General features: G+C 35.4%; 2 protein-coding genes across 4 annotated transcripts; one reads left to right on the forward strand and one right to left on the reverse strand.

Annotated features, from left to right (window-relative positions):
* Positions 1–2,025: 2,025 nt before the first annotated feature.
* On the reverse strand, positions 2,026–4,825 carry LOC116179770 (venom carboxylesterase-6-like). Of its 3 annotated transcripts, XM_031499602.1 has the most exons (9): positions 4,709–4,825; positions 4,499–4,656; positions 4,250–4,352; positions 3,474–4,205; positions 3,243–3,427; positions 3,039–3,195; positions 2,865–2,994; positions 2,450–2,664; positions 2,026–2,395 (listed from the first exon to the last, which is right to left on the reverse strand). In XM_031499602.1, the coding sequence occupies exons 1-8, from the start codon at positions 4,740–4,742 to the stop codon at positions 2,466–2,468; spliced, it is 1,698 nt and encodes a 565-aa protein (XP_031355462.1). In that variant the 5' UTR covers positions 4,743–4,825; the 3' UTR covers positions 2,026–2,395; positions 2,450–2,465. The 3 variants fall into 3 exon arrangements, with proteins under 3 accessions (XP_031355462.1, XP_031355461.1, XP_031355463.1); XM_031499601.1 differs by lacking the exon at positions 2,026–2,395 and having other exon boundaries at positions 2,409–2,664; XM_031499603.1 differs by lacking the exon at positions 2,026–2,395 and having other exon boundaries at positions 2,409–2,664; positions 4,499–4,663; positions 4,709–4,824.
* A 5,446-nt stretch (positions 4,826–10,271) lies between these two features.
* On the forward strand, positions 10,272–12,661 carry LOC116179202 (insulin-like growth factor-binding protein complex acid labile subunit). Its single transcript, XM_031498922.1, has 2 exons — positions 10,272–10,425; positions 10,578–12,661. The coding sequence occupies exon 2, from the start codon at positions 10,615–10,617 to the stop codon at positions 12,547–12,549; it is 1,935 nt and encodes a 644-aa protein (XP_031354782.1). The 5' UTR covers positions 10,272–10,425; positions 10,578–10,614; the 3' UTR covers positions 12,550–12,661.
* Positions 12,662–18,876: the final 6,215 nt, after the last annotated feature.

Below are 18,876 nucleotides of genomic sequence, written 5' to 3' on the forward strand. Positions count from 1 at the left end.
TTTCGCTATTTGGTTCGTTATGGTGTCGAGTCTTGTACCAAGGAAGGAATTTTTTCTGTACCGCTTACAAAAAAAGTTATTGTAAAAAAAACAAAAAAACGTTTTTTACATGTTCCATAATTTTACACTTTTGCCGTTTATTAACGATCCTAGAGATCGTTTATAATTTTGCATTGCTATCTGTCGCCTGCCGGTTGGTCTCTCCGTCTGTTCCTTTGTCTGTCTGTTCATCTCTCTGTCCGTGTGAACGATAACTTTGTTTAGAAATGTTCGATCGCTTTTACATCTCCATTAGTTATGAACTGAATTGCATGAAATTCAATATGGGCATAGCTTTAACCATATAATACGCAATGCCAAAAGTTGAATCGAATCGATTCAAAATTCACAGTGCCCTTTTCGCATCTCGACCATTTATAAACCGAATTGCAAACTTTGTTACTTATAAAAGTATTTGAATGAAATTTGATACATAGGCACTTGGAATAAAGGAAAATCAAACGCCAATTTCAAAATTTGGTTTTGCGCATGCGCAGTGCCAACTTTTTTATTTAATGGAAGAATTTAAACGAAATTTGATACATAGGCACTTCGAATAAAGGAAAATCAAACGCCAATTTCAAAATTTGGTTTTGCGCATGCGCAGTGCCAACTTTTTTATTTATGGAAGAATTTAAATGAAATTTGATACATAGGCACATGGAACAAAGGAAAATCTAACATTAGTTTCAAAATTTAGGTTTGCGCATGCGCAGTTCTAACTTTCTTATTTAGAAAAGCATTGAAATGAAATTCTTCTCATAAACTGAAAGTGGAAATGCGTTTTATGTAAATCGTTTACGATTACTTTTTAACTTGTTCACCTTTTCCTAATTCCTATGCATTCTCAATTCTCTTAGAACTTTTCCCTGGGAAAACCATTGTGAACTTTTTGTGACACATTCAGTGTGCTTATCTATACTCACTTAATGCTCGCTTAATGAACGACACACAAAACCTTAGTATTAGGTACAAATCGGCACAAAACTATAGTAGGTATTAGTGTCAGGAGGGCCCCTAACGGAAAATTCTGAATTTATCCAAAACGAAAGAACCACAAAACTTTGGATTGGCGCACAAGATGATCACAATGTTTTAGAAATTTAGCAAAATGGAGTAGCGATTCATGAGTGCTATCTTAATTCACCTGTACAAATATAAAATGCAATGTTATGAATTTATAAATTTTGACAAATATCTAACTAAAGATTACCGAAGATTCAGCCTAATAGCATTGAATAAAAACAATTTTTATTCAATGCTAATAACCAGAGCATAATGTGGCGGAACCCCACCTTGCTGAAAGGACACATTTCCTGATTTTTTAATCAAAATTACTAATTAAAATGCGGATGGTTCGTTTTGAAATGAAAGTCCTATATAAAGAAAAGAACAGGAAGTATTTTGGGGTACTTCTGTGAAGCTATTCCCCTGAATCGTTCACTCAACGTCTGAATGGATACTGACAAATCTTAATAATTCCCCCGAATTTTTTACGTCATTATTGTATTACACGCTTACCGAAAAATTTGTTCGGATCAGCTGCATATAGAAAAGTTGCTTTTTTACAGATTCTGAAGATAGATTAACCCGTAATTGTAGTGCACTTTTTTTAAACTTGCAAAATTGACTCAAATTAAGTACCGCATGTGTTGAAGACCCAGATCTCAATCTATAACAATACCACCCGTTACACAATTTAAACAATAGCAAAGTAGTCTAGTGAGAAAATATTGTTAAGCGTGCCTTACTAACGTTTACCAACACTTTTAACCTTGCCTAAGTTCGTAAGTGCTTAATATGCCATTCAATACCGAAATTGTATGCAATTCACCCTGCTGTTTGCTAAACAAGTATATAGTCCTTTCGCAAACAAGAACGTGTCATTAAATTACAATTTAACAATACATTTTTCCGTAATTTATTTACTTAATTAAAGTATTGTAGAATGTTTAATTCAATTCTATTGTATCTTTGTTACAAGGCACGATTATACCAGTTTGAAGAAAATCGTACACCAAAGACAATAATAGTTAATCAAAAATTTAGGCAGATGTCTACACATGATTGGGCACAAGCTCGCGCAAGCTCATTAGTTAGTGTCAATTTAATTGCAGGAAGCTTTTTCAAGCATAGATAACGAATGATTTTTGCAAATCCTAAAAACCATTAAAGTAGCAATTTCTAGTAAAGAAATGTTATTGGACAAGAATAAGTGAGTGGAATTTTCCTAGGATTTTTTATTTCCTCGTTGTGTTGTCTGGTGCTCGAAAAAAATTCCAAATACCAAATAACCATAACCAGAGTGCTATTAGATGATGAGGTGGCAAAATCGGATATTCCATTCTTCCGAATACTAATAATTTATTTATTTAAACTATGACCCTTTATTTAAAATCAAACAGATTACCTAGCTGAATTATCTATTACAATTCATTTCTTCTGTTGCTTACAAACAGTCGCTCATTTTCTTCAAAGTTGAGCGAATCCCAAAATGCTCGATTTCCTATTGAATCCACACTTTTCATTTGTATCTCGTTAGGAGATTTAATGTGTAAATAATTAATGGGATCATCTTCATTTGAAGAAATCGGAGTCCATTCCACACCATCCACTTTGGGTACACTAAAATTAAATTATTTAACGAACTTAGCTTAGTGAAATTCAATCATAATTGTATGAAGATGTCTTCCTTTCTTTAATTTAATAACATCAATATTGACTCCCTTACTAATGGCCTTAATGAGCTACTACATGTTTATCACTCGGAAGAGAGCGTATGCGGAATACAATTGATAACTAACTAGTCATAAACCCGCACTCACCCTGTACTGGCAAATGTTGTCCAAATGTTCAGAAGCGTCTCTTTCATGTGCTCATCTCCGGGTGCTATTCTTCTATAGGGATTAGTGGGAAAAGGGAATATAAAAGCAAGATCATCTCCATGGCAGACACCTGCAATTTAAGAATGAACATTTCGCACTATAAGGGGTCTTTACCATGCCGAACGCCGCCGGGTGCCCAAAAATCCGTAAATGTGTGAGTAATTTCTCCCGTATATGCAAAATAGTAGTAATAAGTTGGAGATTTGTTTGCACGGGCTTGTAACCTTATGGACTTGTCCGTATCTACAAAAAATAGACGGTCACTCGCAATCTAAAAATTGATTACGGTAAGTTGAAGGGTGTGGTATTCAAACTCACTTTAATCAATTCTTGAGACATCTCTCTACTGACCGGTTTGTTCTTGAAATAAAATTCTCTAATTTTTATTGAAACTGCTTCTAGCCGATCGCGAGGAATTGTATCTTCATAGTGAAGAATGGACGGCAACACTTTCGTCCACTTTTCCTTCAATTCTTCTAAATATTTATCCTGCGTTAAGAAATCTAAAAAAATCTGATTGAAATGTAACTTTCAAAGTACGCGCCTTACCAGCAACTGGGTAAAGACCTTCGTGACTTACAGTTGATGTTAACCAAGGCAGATCTTGGATTGCGTTCCTCCGCAACAGTGCGTAGGGGTGTTCGGGTAAAAAAGGGTTGTTACCAAACTTTTCCACAACGAGACCGAATGTAGTGAATGGGTTGTACAACCAAGCACGATGAATACGCGACGTTTCAACCAGTTGAGCTACTGACCTTTGTTCCATGCATTTTATTAGCTCCACGGTCGACTTTTGGTTGCACCCTACCGCTGCCCCAGTTTCCCGGGCTCTCCTCAAGGGATTCTCTTGCATCACCCAGGGGCATAACACGTTTCCACTTCCAGAGATTCCACCTTTAAACAAACCCTTGGACAGTGGTGACAAAAAGTGAAACTGAACGCTTGCTCCTCCAGCAGACAGTCCACTTAAGGTAATTGAGTTGGGATTTCCCCCAAACCTTCTTATATTATCCTTCACCCACTTTATTGCTTGAACTTGGTCTTTCATACCGTTATTACCCGGCAGTACCTCATCTTCGGTGCTCATGAACCCCAATACTCCTAAACGATAATTCACCGTAATAAAAATAACATCCCTATCCATCAGATAAACGGGATTTGCGTAATTATTGCCTCCTCCGAAGCTGAAACCGCCGCCATGAATGTTGAAGATAACATCGAGCTCTTTTTTGTGTTGGACTTCTGGCACAAAGATACTGATATACAAACAATCTTCTTGTCCTATGGTTGTATGGAGTTAATAGTTTCGTCAAATTTATCATTACCCATGAAAATGCCACCCGTTGCTGCGTCATGTTTCAGTTGGGCACACTTTGTGCTGAAATTTGCGTGCCAAACTCCTAGCCAAGGTTTTAGTGGTTGTGGCTCCTACAAAGATTAAAAATGCGTTTGAAAATACCCAAAACTCACTAACTGCTTCACCAATGAGGGAAGTTCCGCTCAATCATTCCGCTTATTACGTGACAAAAGAAACCGATAAAAATTTAAATTGGATCATCAAAATATGCGCTTACCTTAAAACGCAAATCATTCAAAGGTGGCTGAGCGTATGGTACACTCAAATATTCGGCGTACCTTCGTCCTGAATATGACGTTGAATACTTTCCTACTATTAATCCGAAGCTTGTTTTTACTTTTGGGTACAAATTAGCACAAAATACTAACGGGCACACTATAAGCTAAACAAATTAACGCCGTAGAAGTATGGCATATAATTATCTCACTGAAAAGTGCCAGAAGAAAGAGACAAACGTTCATAACCGCTAACTAGACTCTCTACACACTGCGTAGATAAGGTACTCGATTCTTTTATCAGTGCTTATTAAGCCACCAAACAAATAATGTACTACTTTATGCTACTGTCAGTTATGTATTAAGGTTAATTTATCTTCATAAGCGATAACAAGCGACTTGAACCATGAACTGTTAAAAAATCTCATATGCCAATTGAAATCATGAATGAAAACATCATTTTTGAGATTGTGTAGACAATTCTAAAGTATTTTGGACACAACCTGTATGTATTAACTAAAGAAATATTAATGAATTTAAAAACTAGATTGAATGATTGAGTCAAATTTGATCCGACCACTGAAGTAAGATGTGTGAATTTAACGATACTTTTGAAATTTGGCCTATTCGTGGCAATAAGGGTGCAGTAGGAGTAGGTAGCTTACGGGTAATGGTAATATTCGATTAAAAACATTTATGTACCAGTTTCATTGAGGAAATAGCAAAGCGCACTACAAGAAAATGTATAAAACCTACTGGGAATACCATGGAAAAATGTTTTTTGTAGGAAGTTTCCAAATTACAGATCTCATTATCTTTTACTCTGCTAGGTTGGTAAGGTTGTTCTAATTTTCGATAATAAAAAAAGAATGAACATACTCAAGTCATCAAAGAAAGTGACATTTCAGTTGGAACGATTAGGACATAAATGAAATTGCTCCCAAAAGTTTTAAAAGGTCTTAGTATAATATCTGAAAACCAAACCTTGACGAACTTGTATGGTTTTAGGAGTCGTTAAGAGCTTTTAAAGGTCTTTTAAAGTCTCTAATAGTCTAGAAAGCCAGCCTTCTAAACGATTTACGGGGCTTTTGGTTAAAAGTTTTTGATACTCTTTAAGGACCTTTAAGATCTGAGCCTTTAAAACGTTTGATGCTGTTTCAGAGCTTTTCAGTGTCTGTAAGAACCGCCAATGGTCGCAATAAACCCTTCTTATTAAGCTTCTAAAATCTGGCCGTTTTTCCTAGGGCTTGAAAAGGTTTTGAGACCTTTAAAGGATAATCAGCTAAGGCAAAGCTAAGGGCCCCAGTATTCAGCGCATTCCCGATCCTAGTCTAAGCATAGAGTATAAAAGGTGTTCCAGTCTTCTTGATGACCTAGTAGCGTTGAAATAGCTTACCCTCCTCTTTCGAACTGAAACATATATACCATTAGCAACAAACAAAATTGTAAACTTTCAAAAAACTGAATAATTCATAATCGTTCTGTTTATCGCGTGGATTCCTGTTCTAAAACCTCTAAAAACGTAAAGCAAATCAAGGTTTTGTTTGCCTTGACGTCTATACCTGAATGTGTACCCACATAATATTGAATATTTCTGTAATCTACCAGAAAGCTTCAAAAACCTTCAAAAAGGTATATTTGAACATGTATTAAGTATACCTAGAATATATACGTACTTTGTAAGATATATTAGGGACATGCGATTGCAAATACCTCAAACATTATGAGAATAAACATAAAAGAATATTCTCTATTTATCTGGATATGTTTAGAACATAATGTACATGTACCACTTGGGATATTCTGAGAATAAACTTACAGAATATTTTCAGTTTATTCAGAATATTCTTTTGCATAGTTGGATATTCTGAAGATAAACTTTATTATACTTAGGTCGTGAAATATACACTTGTAATGGAAAAAAAGTGACTTATATGCAGTTTACAGATCTCATCTGCTAAACTTCGGAGAACTTTACTTAAATGTTGCCACTGCAAAATTTTCCATTTAGTACGACATTATGTAGTGTATGTGTATATCAACTCCAGGATAAATAATAATTGGGAATATGTGATGTGCCGTCCTTATAAGAACGTAGTCCCTAACACGCCTTATACTTATAACATGCCGATCAGTTAAATGCTATGTGAATATTGTATTGTATACTACATATTTGTTCTAATAACCTTATTAATGTCCTGTAAATATTTATACTTTCAAATTGCATATGTAGAGTAGTTATGGGCCAATCTAAGAATATTAAGATGAAAGGAATACCGTTCATTCAAAATAATTTTTAATTAAAAATGAGTGTCTAACGAACTACTTACCTAAAACACACATTTAGTTTGAAATTGACACGTGATTGTGACAAAACGAATATTCCCCGCACATCCAGGGAATATTCAATACAGAAAGATTAAGGAATATATTGATAGTGTGTTCTCAGTATATTCACCGCCGAATATAATCTCTTAAGCTTAAGGATTTAGAACAATTTTAAAAAGTGTTTTTTTTTACGAATTTGAATCACAAGTAAGCTCAACCCGATTTTTATGTGTAACTTGTCCACGTCAAATGTTAATATGTAAGGATTTGTATTATTCAGCACAATATTCTGACTCTTAAGGTCTGATGATGAATCGGTCTATACGATTCGAAGTCGATTAGCTAAAGAAATACTAAAATTCAATTATTTGAAAAACGAGTTTTATTGTATCAATTTGTATCGACAAATAATTCACTACGTCAAGAAAATAGTCTCGAAAATAGTGGTTGCTAAAACAGTATACCCCTTTTGACCGTGTATGCATGCTACTGACCCCAAATTGAATGTACGTGGATTGGTAGCAAACTTTTTATAATTATGGATGTCATAAAAAGCTTCTTTAAAAAATGTTTTGAAGATAACATTTTTACCCTGTATAAAAAGCATATCCGGAAAACCGTTAGCCTCGCGGTTAGCAATACGAAAAACAAGTTGTAAATCAGCATATGCATGATTAAAGCGCATTTTTGGTAATGCAGGTCAGTATTTTATTAACGAAGTTTAAAATTATCGATCTTACGAGTAATTTTGGCTGCGTTAAATAATTAATTTTATTTAATTTCAATTGACGGTACGTCTTCATTTTGTAAAACAAATCACAAAGTAAATAATAAGTGTTTATACTGGTAGCGCTATCTAACGGTAAAATTATAGCACCTCCGAAACCCATATCGAAACTATTTTCTTCAATTATCGATCTCACAAGTAATCTAACTCAAAATAGACTAGTGCCTGCACATCTACACTATAGCAGAAAGCTTTTAGCGAAAATTTGAATTCTCTAGCTATTGTAGTTGTGGAGATCTCACGCGGACAGCCGGCCTGCCAGCCATAACGAATATAATAGCGTATTTTTTTCAAAAATGCGCTAAAAACCGATTAGACCTACAAAAATAATTCTTTTGTTAACGGATACCCGGGGATACCTATAAAAAATATCAAAATGTATATAGGCTGAAAACACCCTATACACCTAAAAATACGTTTTAGGCTTCCCCTCAGGCTTCTCGCACCAACAAACCGTTACCATTAATCTCAACCATTGAGGCTCTATCGTCCGCTTACAGAAGGTGAATTCCTTGTATAATAAAAATGAAATGATTCAACTTATATGAATAGGTATCTAAAACTTGGAAATCATAATATTCCGTTAATATTCTTAAAGAAAACCCGAGAGAAAACACTCGAAAAAACCCATGATCTGATAAATAAGCACTCCAAATTTCACATTCGTCGTATCTTAAACCAACTAGTTAAATAAAATAGGATAAGTAAGAGCGAGAGTACGAGTTAAAGTATCTGGAACCGATGAGGGTGAAGCAACTTAGGCTAAACAGGGTCCTATCCTTCATTGAGAGGAACGGGCTCTGAACTCAGTTGCGAAGAAAGGGGGTACGCACAATGGGCCTCTGGTGTGCCTAAGTGCTGCCCGGTCGGGCTCCCCTGCGAATAGAATAGAAGAGTTAAAGTTGATATACTGAGTGTTTCTTTAATTACTTTAAAAGCAGAGTGTATTTTCTGTTTTTCAGAGAAAAAAATTGACGAGGCTTTTCCTTTCAATTTTCATAATGCTTGATCTCGTGTCTGATGAAACAAATATTGCGCATTTTAAAAAAAAAACATGGCGGATTGAAATTTTCCGAATTTGAGGGGAAAAACAAGGAGTTTTGGGGTTGAATTGATTGAATTTCTAAACGGCCTTTTTTGTCGAAAAGACCGGGATATTGCACAATTAAGAGCTTACTTGTGATTCAAATTCGTAAAAAGACACTTTTTTATAATTGTGCTAAATCCTTAAGTTTTAGAGCTAAATGTTATATAGCAAAAAAGTTTCCTCGTCACAAGAGCTTTCAATAAAAAAAAAAGAAAATTAAAATCGGACTATTAGGAGCAAAACAAAAAAATATATTGCGGCTAATGGCGCCATTTTGAAGGCCACCATTTTGGTTTCCTGCGCCGATTTTCGAGTGGCTCTCTATCTCAAAAGGTGCCTTATGGTATTAACTATTACCACAGCAAGTGGCATATTCCAATCAAAAAGTGCAGTATTTTCCCCATTCTAACCATGTACCCGACGTACTATACACGGTGTCCATTTTTCGAGTGCCACTATGGGGATCTCGCTTATCTTAAGAGCTAGACATTTGGTTAAATGAGGGCAAAGTTGCGAATTTTCGTGTTGAATAATAATCTGAAAAGAAATTTAAAATATCTTCAATAGTTTTGAAAATATCGCAAAAAAAAAGAAAATTTCTGATTTTCGTTTTTAATTTTTTCATAGTAAACTAATCGTTCTAGACATTTCTAATTAACACATTATTCAGACACTTTTTAATGGAGATTTCGAATATGGCATCCCGTTTTCAATAACTTTTAAGATGACGGAGAAACAGGTGGTAACTTTAATTTTTCTTATGGGCGCCGCTTTGGATTTTGACATTTTGAGATTACGTCTTTTTTTCTCTTTACAACGATATATCACACATGGTGGTTCAGTAACACATTTTTCCTAAAATTACAATTTTAATTTTCTGCAAAGAGTGCTTTGGAAAAACAAAACGTTCTTTTGTTGTGAACAAAAGGTTGACTTATTTCAAGTAGTGTAATTTACGTTTGTGCTAGATTTATTGCGAAAATATTATTTCTTCTTAAGTATTTTGTTCTAATTTGAATTATAATTTTCTTGCAAAACGAAGGTTCAATTATATTCAGATGAAAATCTCAACTCAACTAGTTCCCTGCCAACGCTCTAACCAGACAGATGGATCAAACTGTCATACTTTTGTTCACGATAAAAGAACGTTTTGTTTTTCCAAAGCACTCTTCCAGAAAAATGTGTCTGAATAATGTTTTTTTGCGATATTTTCAAAACTACTAAAGATATTTTTAATTTCTTTTCAGATTATTAATCAGCACGAAAATTCGCAACTTTGCCCCCATTTAACTAACTCTCTATCTCTTCAGGTAAGCGAGATCCCCATAGTGGCACTCGAAAAATGGACACCGTGTATATATGGTTAAAAGTTATTCTTGGTATGAGGGGCGGAATTGGCTCAAGAATTTGTCGTGGTGGAGTGCCGATTCAGATACTAACTTAGCCTACCTACCTGGAATCTTTTTTTTGTTGTCACAAGGCATCTTGAATAATGAATTTTTGAGTAAGCGCTACAGCCGAAAATATTCAATTTATGCATAGAAATTAATAGCACGCCATTACCTGTTAGCCTGTTTTATAAGCGCAAATAATTATTTTCAACGAAACAAATGTCAAATGTTGGAATGTGTTTCTATTTCCGTGCAATAAATAAATGTAAGTGTGGCTCGCTTTTTGCCATATAGTCAACATCCAACTGCTGTGGAAGATAGTGAGGTTGTGTTAAGGTAATATTTAATTAATATGAATTTACGTACTAATCATTTTGCATTAACTACTCTATATACTAAAGTTCGAAAACCTCTAGGGCATTCTGCCAAGTGTTTGTTTACTGAAATTAAATGTGCATCGCTTGTATTTACGCGACTGTGTTTTTCAGGTGCGGGAATGTGCCTGAAGCTATTGTAGCACATACCATGTACAACATCTACCCCTGGTATTATTACAACACCAGTTTGGATAAAGACACAATTAAGCTTGTGGAGATAACCGGCGATAATATAAAGGAGGAAATGGAAAAAATAGAAAACACAAACACGACTTCCTCGCCGGTATGCTTGGGAGACATCCAAAATCTAATATTAAAATCAGATAAAACACTCGAACGAATGCTAATCGAACAATTCCATAATCTGCAACATCTCTACATCATTTGCAACTGGGAATCGTTTGCTACCGAAGCCTTTGAAGAATGCCAAAATTTGCTCGGTTTGTACGTGCGTTGCAATAGAAACTTACGCTCCATCCCCGCCGGTACATTTGAGAAACTGAGAGTTTTGAAGAAATTAGTCATAAGCCACAGCAATTTAGATACGATCGAACCTGAAATCTTCAAGCGACTACCGTTTTTAGAAGATCTTGACTTGCAAGAAAACAACATTAGGAACATTAAGCCCAAATTCCTATGCGAGCTGCCGAAGTTGACTCGAATTAGTTTGGGAAGAAATAAAATTGAGTTCCTACCCGCAAATGTGTTCGATAGCCTCTTTTCGCTGAGCAAAGTTGACTTAAGCCACAACAATTTAAACCAATGGTGTTCCGTTGCGCAAGAAAATAACAATATTACTCACTTGAGATTAAACCACAATAAACTAGATGAATTGATTTCAAACTACTTTAGCACCCTGTCTTCGTTGTTGCAGCTGAATTTGGATGACAACAATTTGTCGATCGTAAACAATAAAGCATTTGGAGGACTGCACAAATTAGACTACTTAAGTTTGAGTAACAATAAAATATTCGGCGTTGAACCAGAAGCTTTCGAAGACCTAAAATCTCTCCGCGTCCTTCAATTACAGTGCAACAAGCTCACGTCTTTGAGCAAGGATATGTTTAAGAACTTTGGATTTCTGAAGATATTGTACTTGAACAACAACAACATTGAGGAGTTATCGGTTGATAGTTTTGAACCACTCTCATCGATAGAAAATATCTTCCTTCATTCCTCCAACATAAAAACCATCACCAATCACAGCCAAACGGGCTCCAAAAGTTTGCAGCATCTCCACCTCGAGGGCAACAACATACCTCGATTAGTCTCATCGGTATTCGTCGGGTTTTCTGCTCTCCTCAACTTAGATCTCAACGAATCTAACTTAGAAGACCTAGAAACAGGATGGTCTACAGGACTCACATCTCTAAAGTATTTAAATTTGAGTGGAAATAGTTTGAGAAAACTATCCAAGGATACTTTTTCCGCGCTCGTTGCATTGCGTTCGCTCAATTTGAGCGGAAATAAAATTGAGGAAATCGAAGAGGGCGCGTTTTCTGGTTTGACCAACTTAACCAACCTAAATTTGTCTGACAATCAAATCTCCCGCTTAACGGCGGACGTTCTGAAGCACCTAACTTCCATGCGAGCCTTGGCCGTCGGAAATAATCTAATTCAACGAATCGATGCGAGTTCCTTAGGACACTTGGACAGTTTAATCTACCTCGACTTATCCGAGAACAAAATAACCGAAGTTGACGAGCTGGCCTTTAGTGGCGTACAGAATTTAACGACGTTAGATTTGGGTTATAACGGACTAGGAGTGATTCCCTCCGCTCTGGGACATTTGATCGAGCTAGGAAAACTGGTGCTCAGCTGCAACTGCCTGAACGTCCTGGACTATGACATCTTAAACAAGTTTAAAAATTTGAATAAGCTTCATATTAACGGTAATGAAATTTCGGATATTGATTCCGATGTTATTAAATCGTCACCGATTGTTGAATTTTTGTTTGATGAAGATAAAATTGGAAACGAAAAGTCGCAAGACATACTTCAAGCGTTGAAGAGTCGCGGGGTTCGACGGCGAAGCTCTGTTTTTTGTAGTTCAAGAACGAAATCTCGAAAAGTGGTTTTGTAGCTGTAAACGTAACTTAAAAATTCGTTTTGTTGTCGTTTTAACTTCGTTACTATTTTACTGCTTATGTTGTTTTATAGTCTAATAAAATCAAATTTAAGTCACGTTACTGACACATGTGTAGTTTGCTGCACCTACGGTAAGCACCATAGGTTTATCATTAGCCCTGAATTCTAGATGAGCAATAAATCCGTACTGGTTTCTATCGGAGTAAGTATAGATCTTTCAATTAGTGCGAGCGTTTTCAGTTAGAAAACTTATGCTTCGTGTAAATGGTGATTCTTTATAAAGGTTTTAAGTTGAAAGGTGCGAAAGCTCGTTTAGTGTCTACTCCTAATAACCGACATTCTCGGAAAGGTTTCCTCACAATCTCTTTCGGAGGAAACATTACACGCCATACCCGAAACTCACTTTGAAGAATAAACCCTAGTCATACTCATCATTGGTATTTTACTGTTAAAGCGGATCCCTGATGGCTGTTCTCCATGACCCTCTATCCTCTGCTCATATCTTTACTTCTTCCTTCTTCAGGTCGTCAGTCAATTTCCTTCTTCTTCTTCTTCTTCTTCTTCTTCCTTTCTCTCAATTAGTTTCTTCTCTTGAAGTTCTTTCTTAGTACTTGTCCAATCGAGTTCATTTTCCTGCGCTTTAGGATCTTTAACATACATCTTTTCCAATTCTTTAATACCTCTACGTTATCCGTCCATTTGATGTTCATCATTCTACAGCATATCCACTTTTCAAAAGCTTCCAACCTTTTCTGATCCCTTTTCATTGTTGTCACGTTTCACTAGCGTACGTTACTCACCCCTTTCCATTAAATGTTTGTTTTGCCATCGCTATCCTGGTCTCAATGTCTCTTTCGCTTTTCCATCTCTCTGTTATCTCTGTACCTAAATACTTTCCTCCAGTTTTTCTAGCTTTATCTCAAGTTTTTCTCCCTCTAAGTAAACACAATCAATCAATCATGTCTTCCGCAAATGGTATACTAACAATCCTCATCCCTCCGATGTTGAGACCACATTTTCTCCTTTTCCAACATATTTCCACAATACATATAACGAAGTCGGTGATAAACAGCATCTTTGTTGAACTCATTTTAGATCAAACCGAATCGTATGTCCACAAAAGTTACACAGAAGGTCTTTTTTTCTTCGAGGTACCTTTCTCAAATCGTTCTCACTACTCCTATCGTGTCTCTCGTGCCCATTTCTCTCCTGAAACCAAACTAATCCTCTTCTATATTAGCCTCCACAACTTTGCTTAGCCTTCATCCAATATTCTCAATAAGATCTTGCTCTGTGGATCCCTAGGCCGATTGTTCTACATTCTGAACATTTTTTGTACCTTGTTTTTTAAGTAGAGCCACTATTTCCCAACAGAGGAAGTTCTCTGCCCACAGCCCACTTTCGTAGATTATATGACAAAGAGATGTGACTTCTTTGAGACATTTTTCTTTCAGACATTTCAATAAATCTATGAGGATATTATCGACTCCTGCTGCCTTCCCATCCTCCATTTCTTCTATTGCTACCATCACTTCCGTTGCTAGAATGCCTTCCCCAATGTTGTCCTTCTCCACTTATTATCCTTTGCTCGATACAATTCCTTCATATAATCTTTCCCAATACTCTTTCTTCTGTCAAAAACTTATTTGTATCCCTGTCATAGTACCACAGTTTTTCTCCCTCGTCTGTCCTTAGGATGTTTAACTTTCTTCCTTTTCTCCACCTTATATCATTTCTGTTGTTATTTAAGGTTTCTTTATTCTGCTCCCCCTTGTCAATTTTTTTACACCTTCCTTTATCCTCTCCCAATTTTTCTCCTAACTTTCTTCCGTCCTTGATGCTCTATCCCACGCCTTTATTTCGCTTTCCATGCTACATCCTATTTCGTCACAGCTTTCCTCATTCTTTTCAGTCTTATCCCTAAATCTGCAATGTGCTCGCTGAATATATCAGCTCCTGGTAGCCCACAAACGATTTTTACTCCATTACTATATGTATGTACTTTCTACCAATATAAAATCTATATGTTTCCTAAATAGTTTATCTTTATCCTGGTGCTTTCCAGGTGTAGCGCCTCCTTTTATGGTTCTCAAACCATATGTAAACCTAACTTTCGATATTAATCGGCTACAAATCCTAAAGAACTACATGAACGTCCTCTGCATAGTCCCGAGGTTACTATATTGTGTGCTGTAGCATACTTGTTGGAGAGCTTCCTGATCCCTGATCTTCAGAGCAATCGTTTAGTGCGCAGGAGCTTGTGAGTCCAGCAGGATGGAGCGACTGCCCATACAGCCAATGGGGTGATGGACTTTTTGAGAAGCAAGTTCCGTGGCCGAGTCATCTCGCGTTTTCGGGACATTGCATCGCCGGCTCGCTCTCAAGAATTTAGCGTTTGTCATTTTTTTTTCCTTTGGGGGTTCCTTAAGGAAAAAGTTTACATTGGACGAACTGAAAGAGGACATATGCAAAGAAATCGCCAACCTGTCTCTGTCTGCAAAGAAAGTGTTTGACATTTTCAGTCCAAAACTGGAAGAATGCTTATTCAAAAAAGGATATCATTTAAAGGGCATTATCTTCAGACCTTAACGGAGGAAATCGGTTGTTCTGATGTTATTTTCATTCATTTACATTAACATCAACAATTGGTACTAACCACTTTTAATTTTTGTGTTGTTTTTATTTTTAAACTGTCAGATCTGTTGGCCGTACTCTCCGTCAACCACAAGACCAAGACTACAAGGGATAGAAGAACGACTCCAACATTGATAAGAGGGAAGAAGGAATATATACGACTATGTATAGGAAAAACCGTGATTGTAGGTACTAGGAAAACCACATGCGATGCTCCATATACAGTACAGGGTGAGTCAACGATTGCGCGGAGTAACTTAATGCTTTGAAAATAAGATTTTCCAATAGAGTGCTGTTGTATTATGATATGGTTGAATATTCTCCACATTTTAAACATATTTGGAATTATACAAAGTGTGCTCACAAAGTAGGGCACCAAAATGGTGCATTTTTTTAAATGGAACCACCCGTATATAAATGTGTTTTTTAATTCTACGTGTAATTGTAGAACATTTTTTACATGGTGAATATCCGAAAAACTAGTTAAAGATAATTCGATTTGTAAGAAAAATTTGGCATCAGTTTCTTCTCAAAATTATTACTTAAGTTTTGATTCCAGGCTCTATATCTTTTATCCTGGGTAAAGTAAACGTCGAATAAATTGATCTACAATGAAACATAAAAAAATAGCTTACAGAGGGTATTTTTTACGTAGGTCCAAAGTTACAAAACTTCATATTAAAAATCTCACTTTTTTAAATGGAACACCCTGTATATTTTTCTGTCATCTCTGATAGTATTCGATATATCCTGGTTTTCCTGGTTTTAAATTCTAATCTTAAATAAGTTATTAGTTATATGTAAGTTACGAGTACATAATAACAAAGTGGCCATGCAAAAAAAGACATTTTTTTTCCGCCTCGTCCAAACCAAAAATCATATCGATTAATTCGTTTTTCAAATAATTCTTTTAAGTTTAAAAACTGCAGAATAAATTTGATAGTGAAAACATTATATTATACATATTTTGATTTTCCTAGTTTTTATATTTTATTCTTAAATAGGTTATAATTTACGTAATAACTAGGAAAAAAATGAAACTAATGTCACTGACTGGATGACATTAAGAGTAAACTTTGTTTTGTAGTCAAGTGTTTTTATATATACTCCAGTTTGTAGAATTAAAATGAATTGTTTGAAAAATTAATTTAAAATGTACCATTTTACCGTCTTACTTTGTGAGCGCACCCTGTATAATTCCAAATATGCTTCAAATGTGGAAAATATTTAACCATATCATAATACAAAAACGCTCTATCGAAAAATCTTATCTTCACAGTATTAAGTTACTCCGCGCAATCGTTGACTCACCCTGTAAGTACAGCATTTAATAAAGACATCATCTATTAGGGAGAAATATGAAAGAAGTAAGTACTGGGAGACGACCGAAATAAAGCATAAGAAAGCTAATTGCATTTCTTAAAATTATAGGATTGTTCAAATAATTAAAAAGAATGTACCACTGGTATAAATTCAGATGTAGAATACAAACCAATCAAAATTAAACAAAATGTAGAATTAACTTAGAATCTGGTCTTCTAACTGAGTAGGTGGATTAGTGGATAAAAATACTCTAGCTCTTTTTTCAAAAGTGCCAAAACCATCACTCATCTGATAAAAAAGGTCAAGGTTTTTGAAAATATAAATAACGTAGAGGTAGCCCACGAAGAGAAACAATAAAGGAAAGGAAAAAATGACTTTTACCGTAAATCTCATGTACCATTTCTGCAGTGCCAGAATAAAATGAAGGTGGGAGTATCTCCCAGTACCCACCTCCCCAAAAGGCTAGGTCATAAGGGTATAGAGAGCGCAAAATATACGTGTTTCAATATTACTACGGCACAAACAGATATTAAATGATAGAAGGAGTTGTTTAACCCCCTATATAATCCACTATCAAAGCAAACGGCTAAGTATTTAATAGAATTTGTTCCGTTTAGCTTTGCACAGTGACATCTAATCTTATTTTATCCAAAGATATCGTGGAAGATATGAGGGTTAAACAAATTAAAACCCTCGTCAATTCCTTGTTCGAACCTGAGTTGAGGTGAATTTTTCATCTGTGGCAGAGATGGGAATATCCTTCGATCAGTTTCGAGCATTCTGCCGGCTACTCCGAATTAGGTTTTCCTGCAGTTTTCCTAATTCGTAAGGTAAATACAGGAGTCGTATAGAACAACTTAAGACCTTCTGCAGGGGAACCTTTAAAAAGCCACTCTGTGTCACTCTGTAATTGGGCGTAAGCTTGTTGAGGGCCTAGAACAAGAGGGACAATAAATTAAAAAAAGTAAATCACCGTCAAAGAATGTAACAAACCCAGAGATTAGGTCGTCCACAAAAAATAAGAATAGAATGGGACCCAAAACCGAGCCTTGAGGCACCCCGCTTTATTTCACTGTTTAGACCTTTTGGAATTTTGCACTATTGCAGGGGAATGCCTCTAATTCCGATCGGTTAGATCTAATTATTTTCTCGTATATTAGATCAAACACTAAATAGATACCCGGGGAATATTGATTGTGTCCTATAAAGGAAAATCTCGCAAAGTGCCATTCGAAGAATATCCCTAATGATCATTTGTAACGAAAAATTCAAGCTAAGGCTTAGCGTAAGCGCAACTTAAAGTCCAAAGTAACCATTGTAGGTTTAAGCTATACATATAAGCTAAGCTTAGGTTAAATTTTTCGGTGAAATTGCTATAAATGCGAAATAATTACGGTATTGTTATAGATTTTAAGAAAAACGGTATCATTTCAATAAAAAAAACCTACTCAAAGCTGACATTTTGACTGACTGGTAAAAGACAGGAAACGTAATATAATAAGTACTTATTGCTACCGTATAATTCTAATCTAGAAATAACGCATGTATTACCGTAATTTTGCAAAAAAAAATAAAGAATGAAAGTTTTATTATGTCACTTAACCAACCCATAAGCGGCCATTTAAAAAATAAATTTCTAATCACTTTCGCTTCAAAACGCTATTGATAAATTATTTTATTTTAAACAATAAACGTGAGTTAGCATTAAAGATGCGGCTATTAGATCGAGTTCCTTAAATTCGCAAAAACTACATTTTCTAATCCCATTTCGTTACGTAAGTTAATCAATTTTCTCGATAACGGTAACGCTCCATGAAGCTTGAAAATTCCGAGCATGTAATGAACGAACAGGTGGTTCATGCGTAATTCGATCTAATTGGTTAAAACATGTTAATGCACTCATAACCGTTAATACATTTCACTCCGTCTATGGCTAGTTTAATGAAAGTTACAAGAAAATGAAACTGAAAGTAGCCGTACTTAAAATTCTAAATGGAATTGGAGAACATTGGGATCGTTTCGTAGTTTTGTTTACATTTTTATTAATAAGTGTAGTGGTTATAACTCATACAAAATTAATAAACAATTAACTTACAAAAATGTATATACATCACCTATACTACGTATAAATAGACATATTTTTAAATGACATATCGCACATTTCGCAATTTTAATTATCAACTTACGGCACATTTTTAGTTCAATCGAATTAAAGGTAAGAAAATGGGTGAATCATGATATTGGAAAACAAGGACGTTCATAACGGAAATTAAAATCGACCTTGCGAATGTCACTCTATATTTTTGTGGTTAACGGTATATCAACAATCGGCTTCTTTTGTAACGTGAAACGAAATTGTTGACTT

The sequence above is a fragment of the Photinus pyralis genome, unplaced genomic scaffold, assembly GCF_008802855.1.
Source record: "Photinus pyralis isolate 1611_PpyrPB1 unplaced genomic scaffold, Ppyr1.3 Ppyr1.4_LG8, whole genome shotgun sequence".
Classification (NCBI taxonomy): domain Eukaryota; kingdom Metazoa; phylum Arthropoda; class Insecta; order Coleoptera; family Lampyridae; genus Photinus; species Photinus pyralis.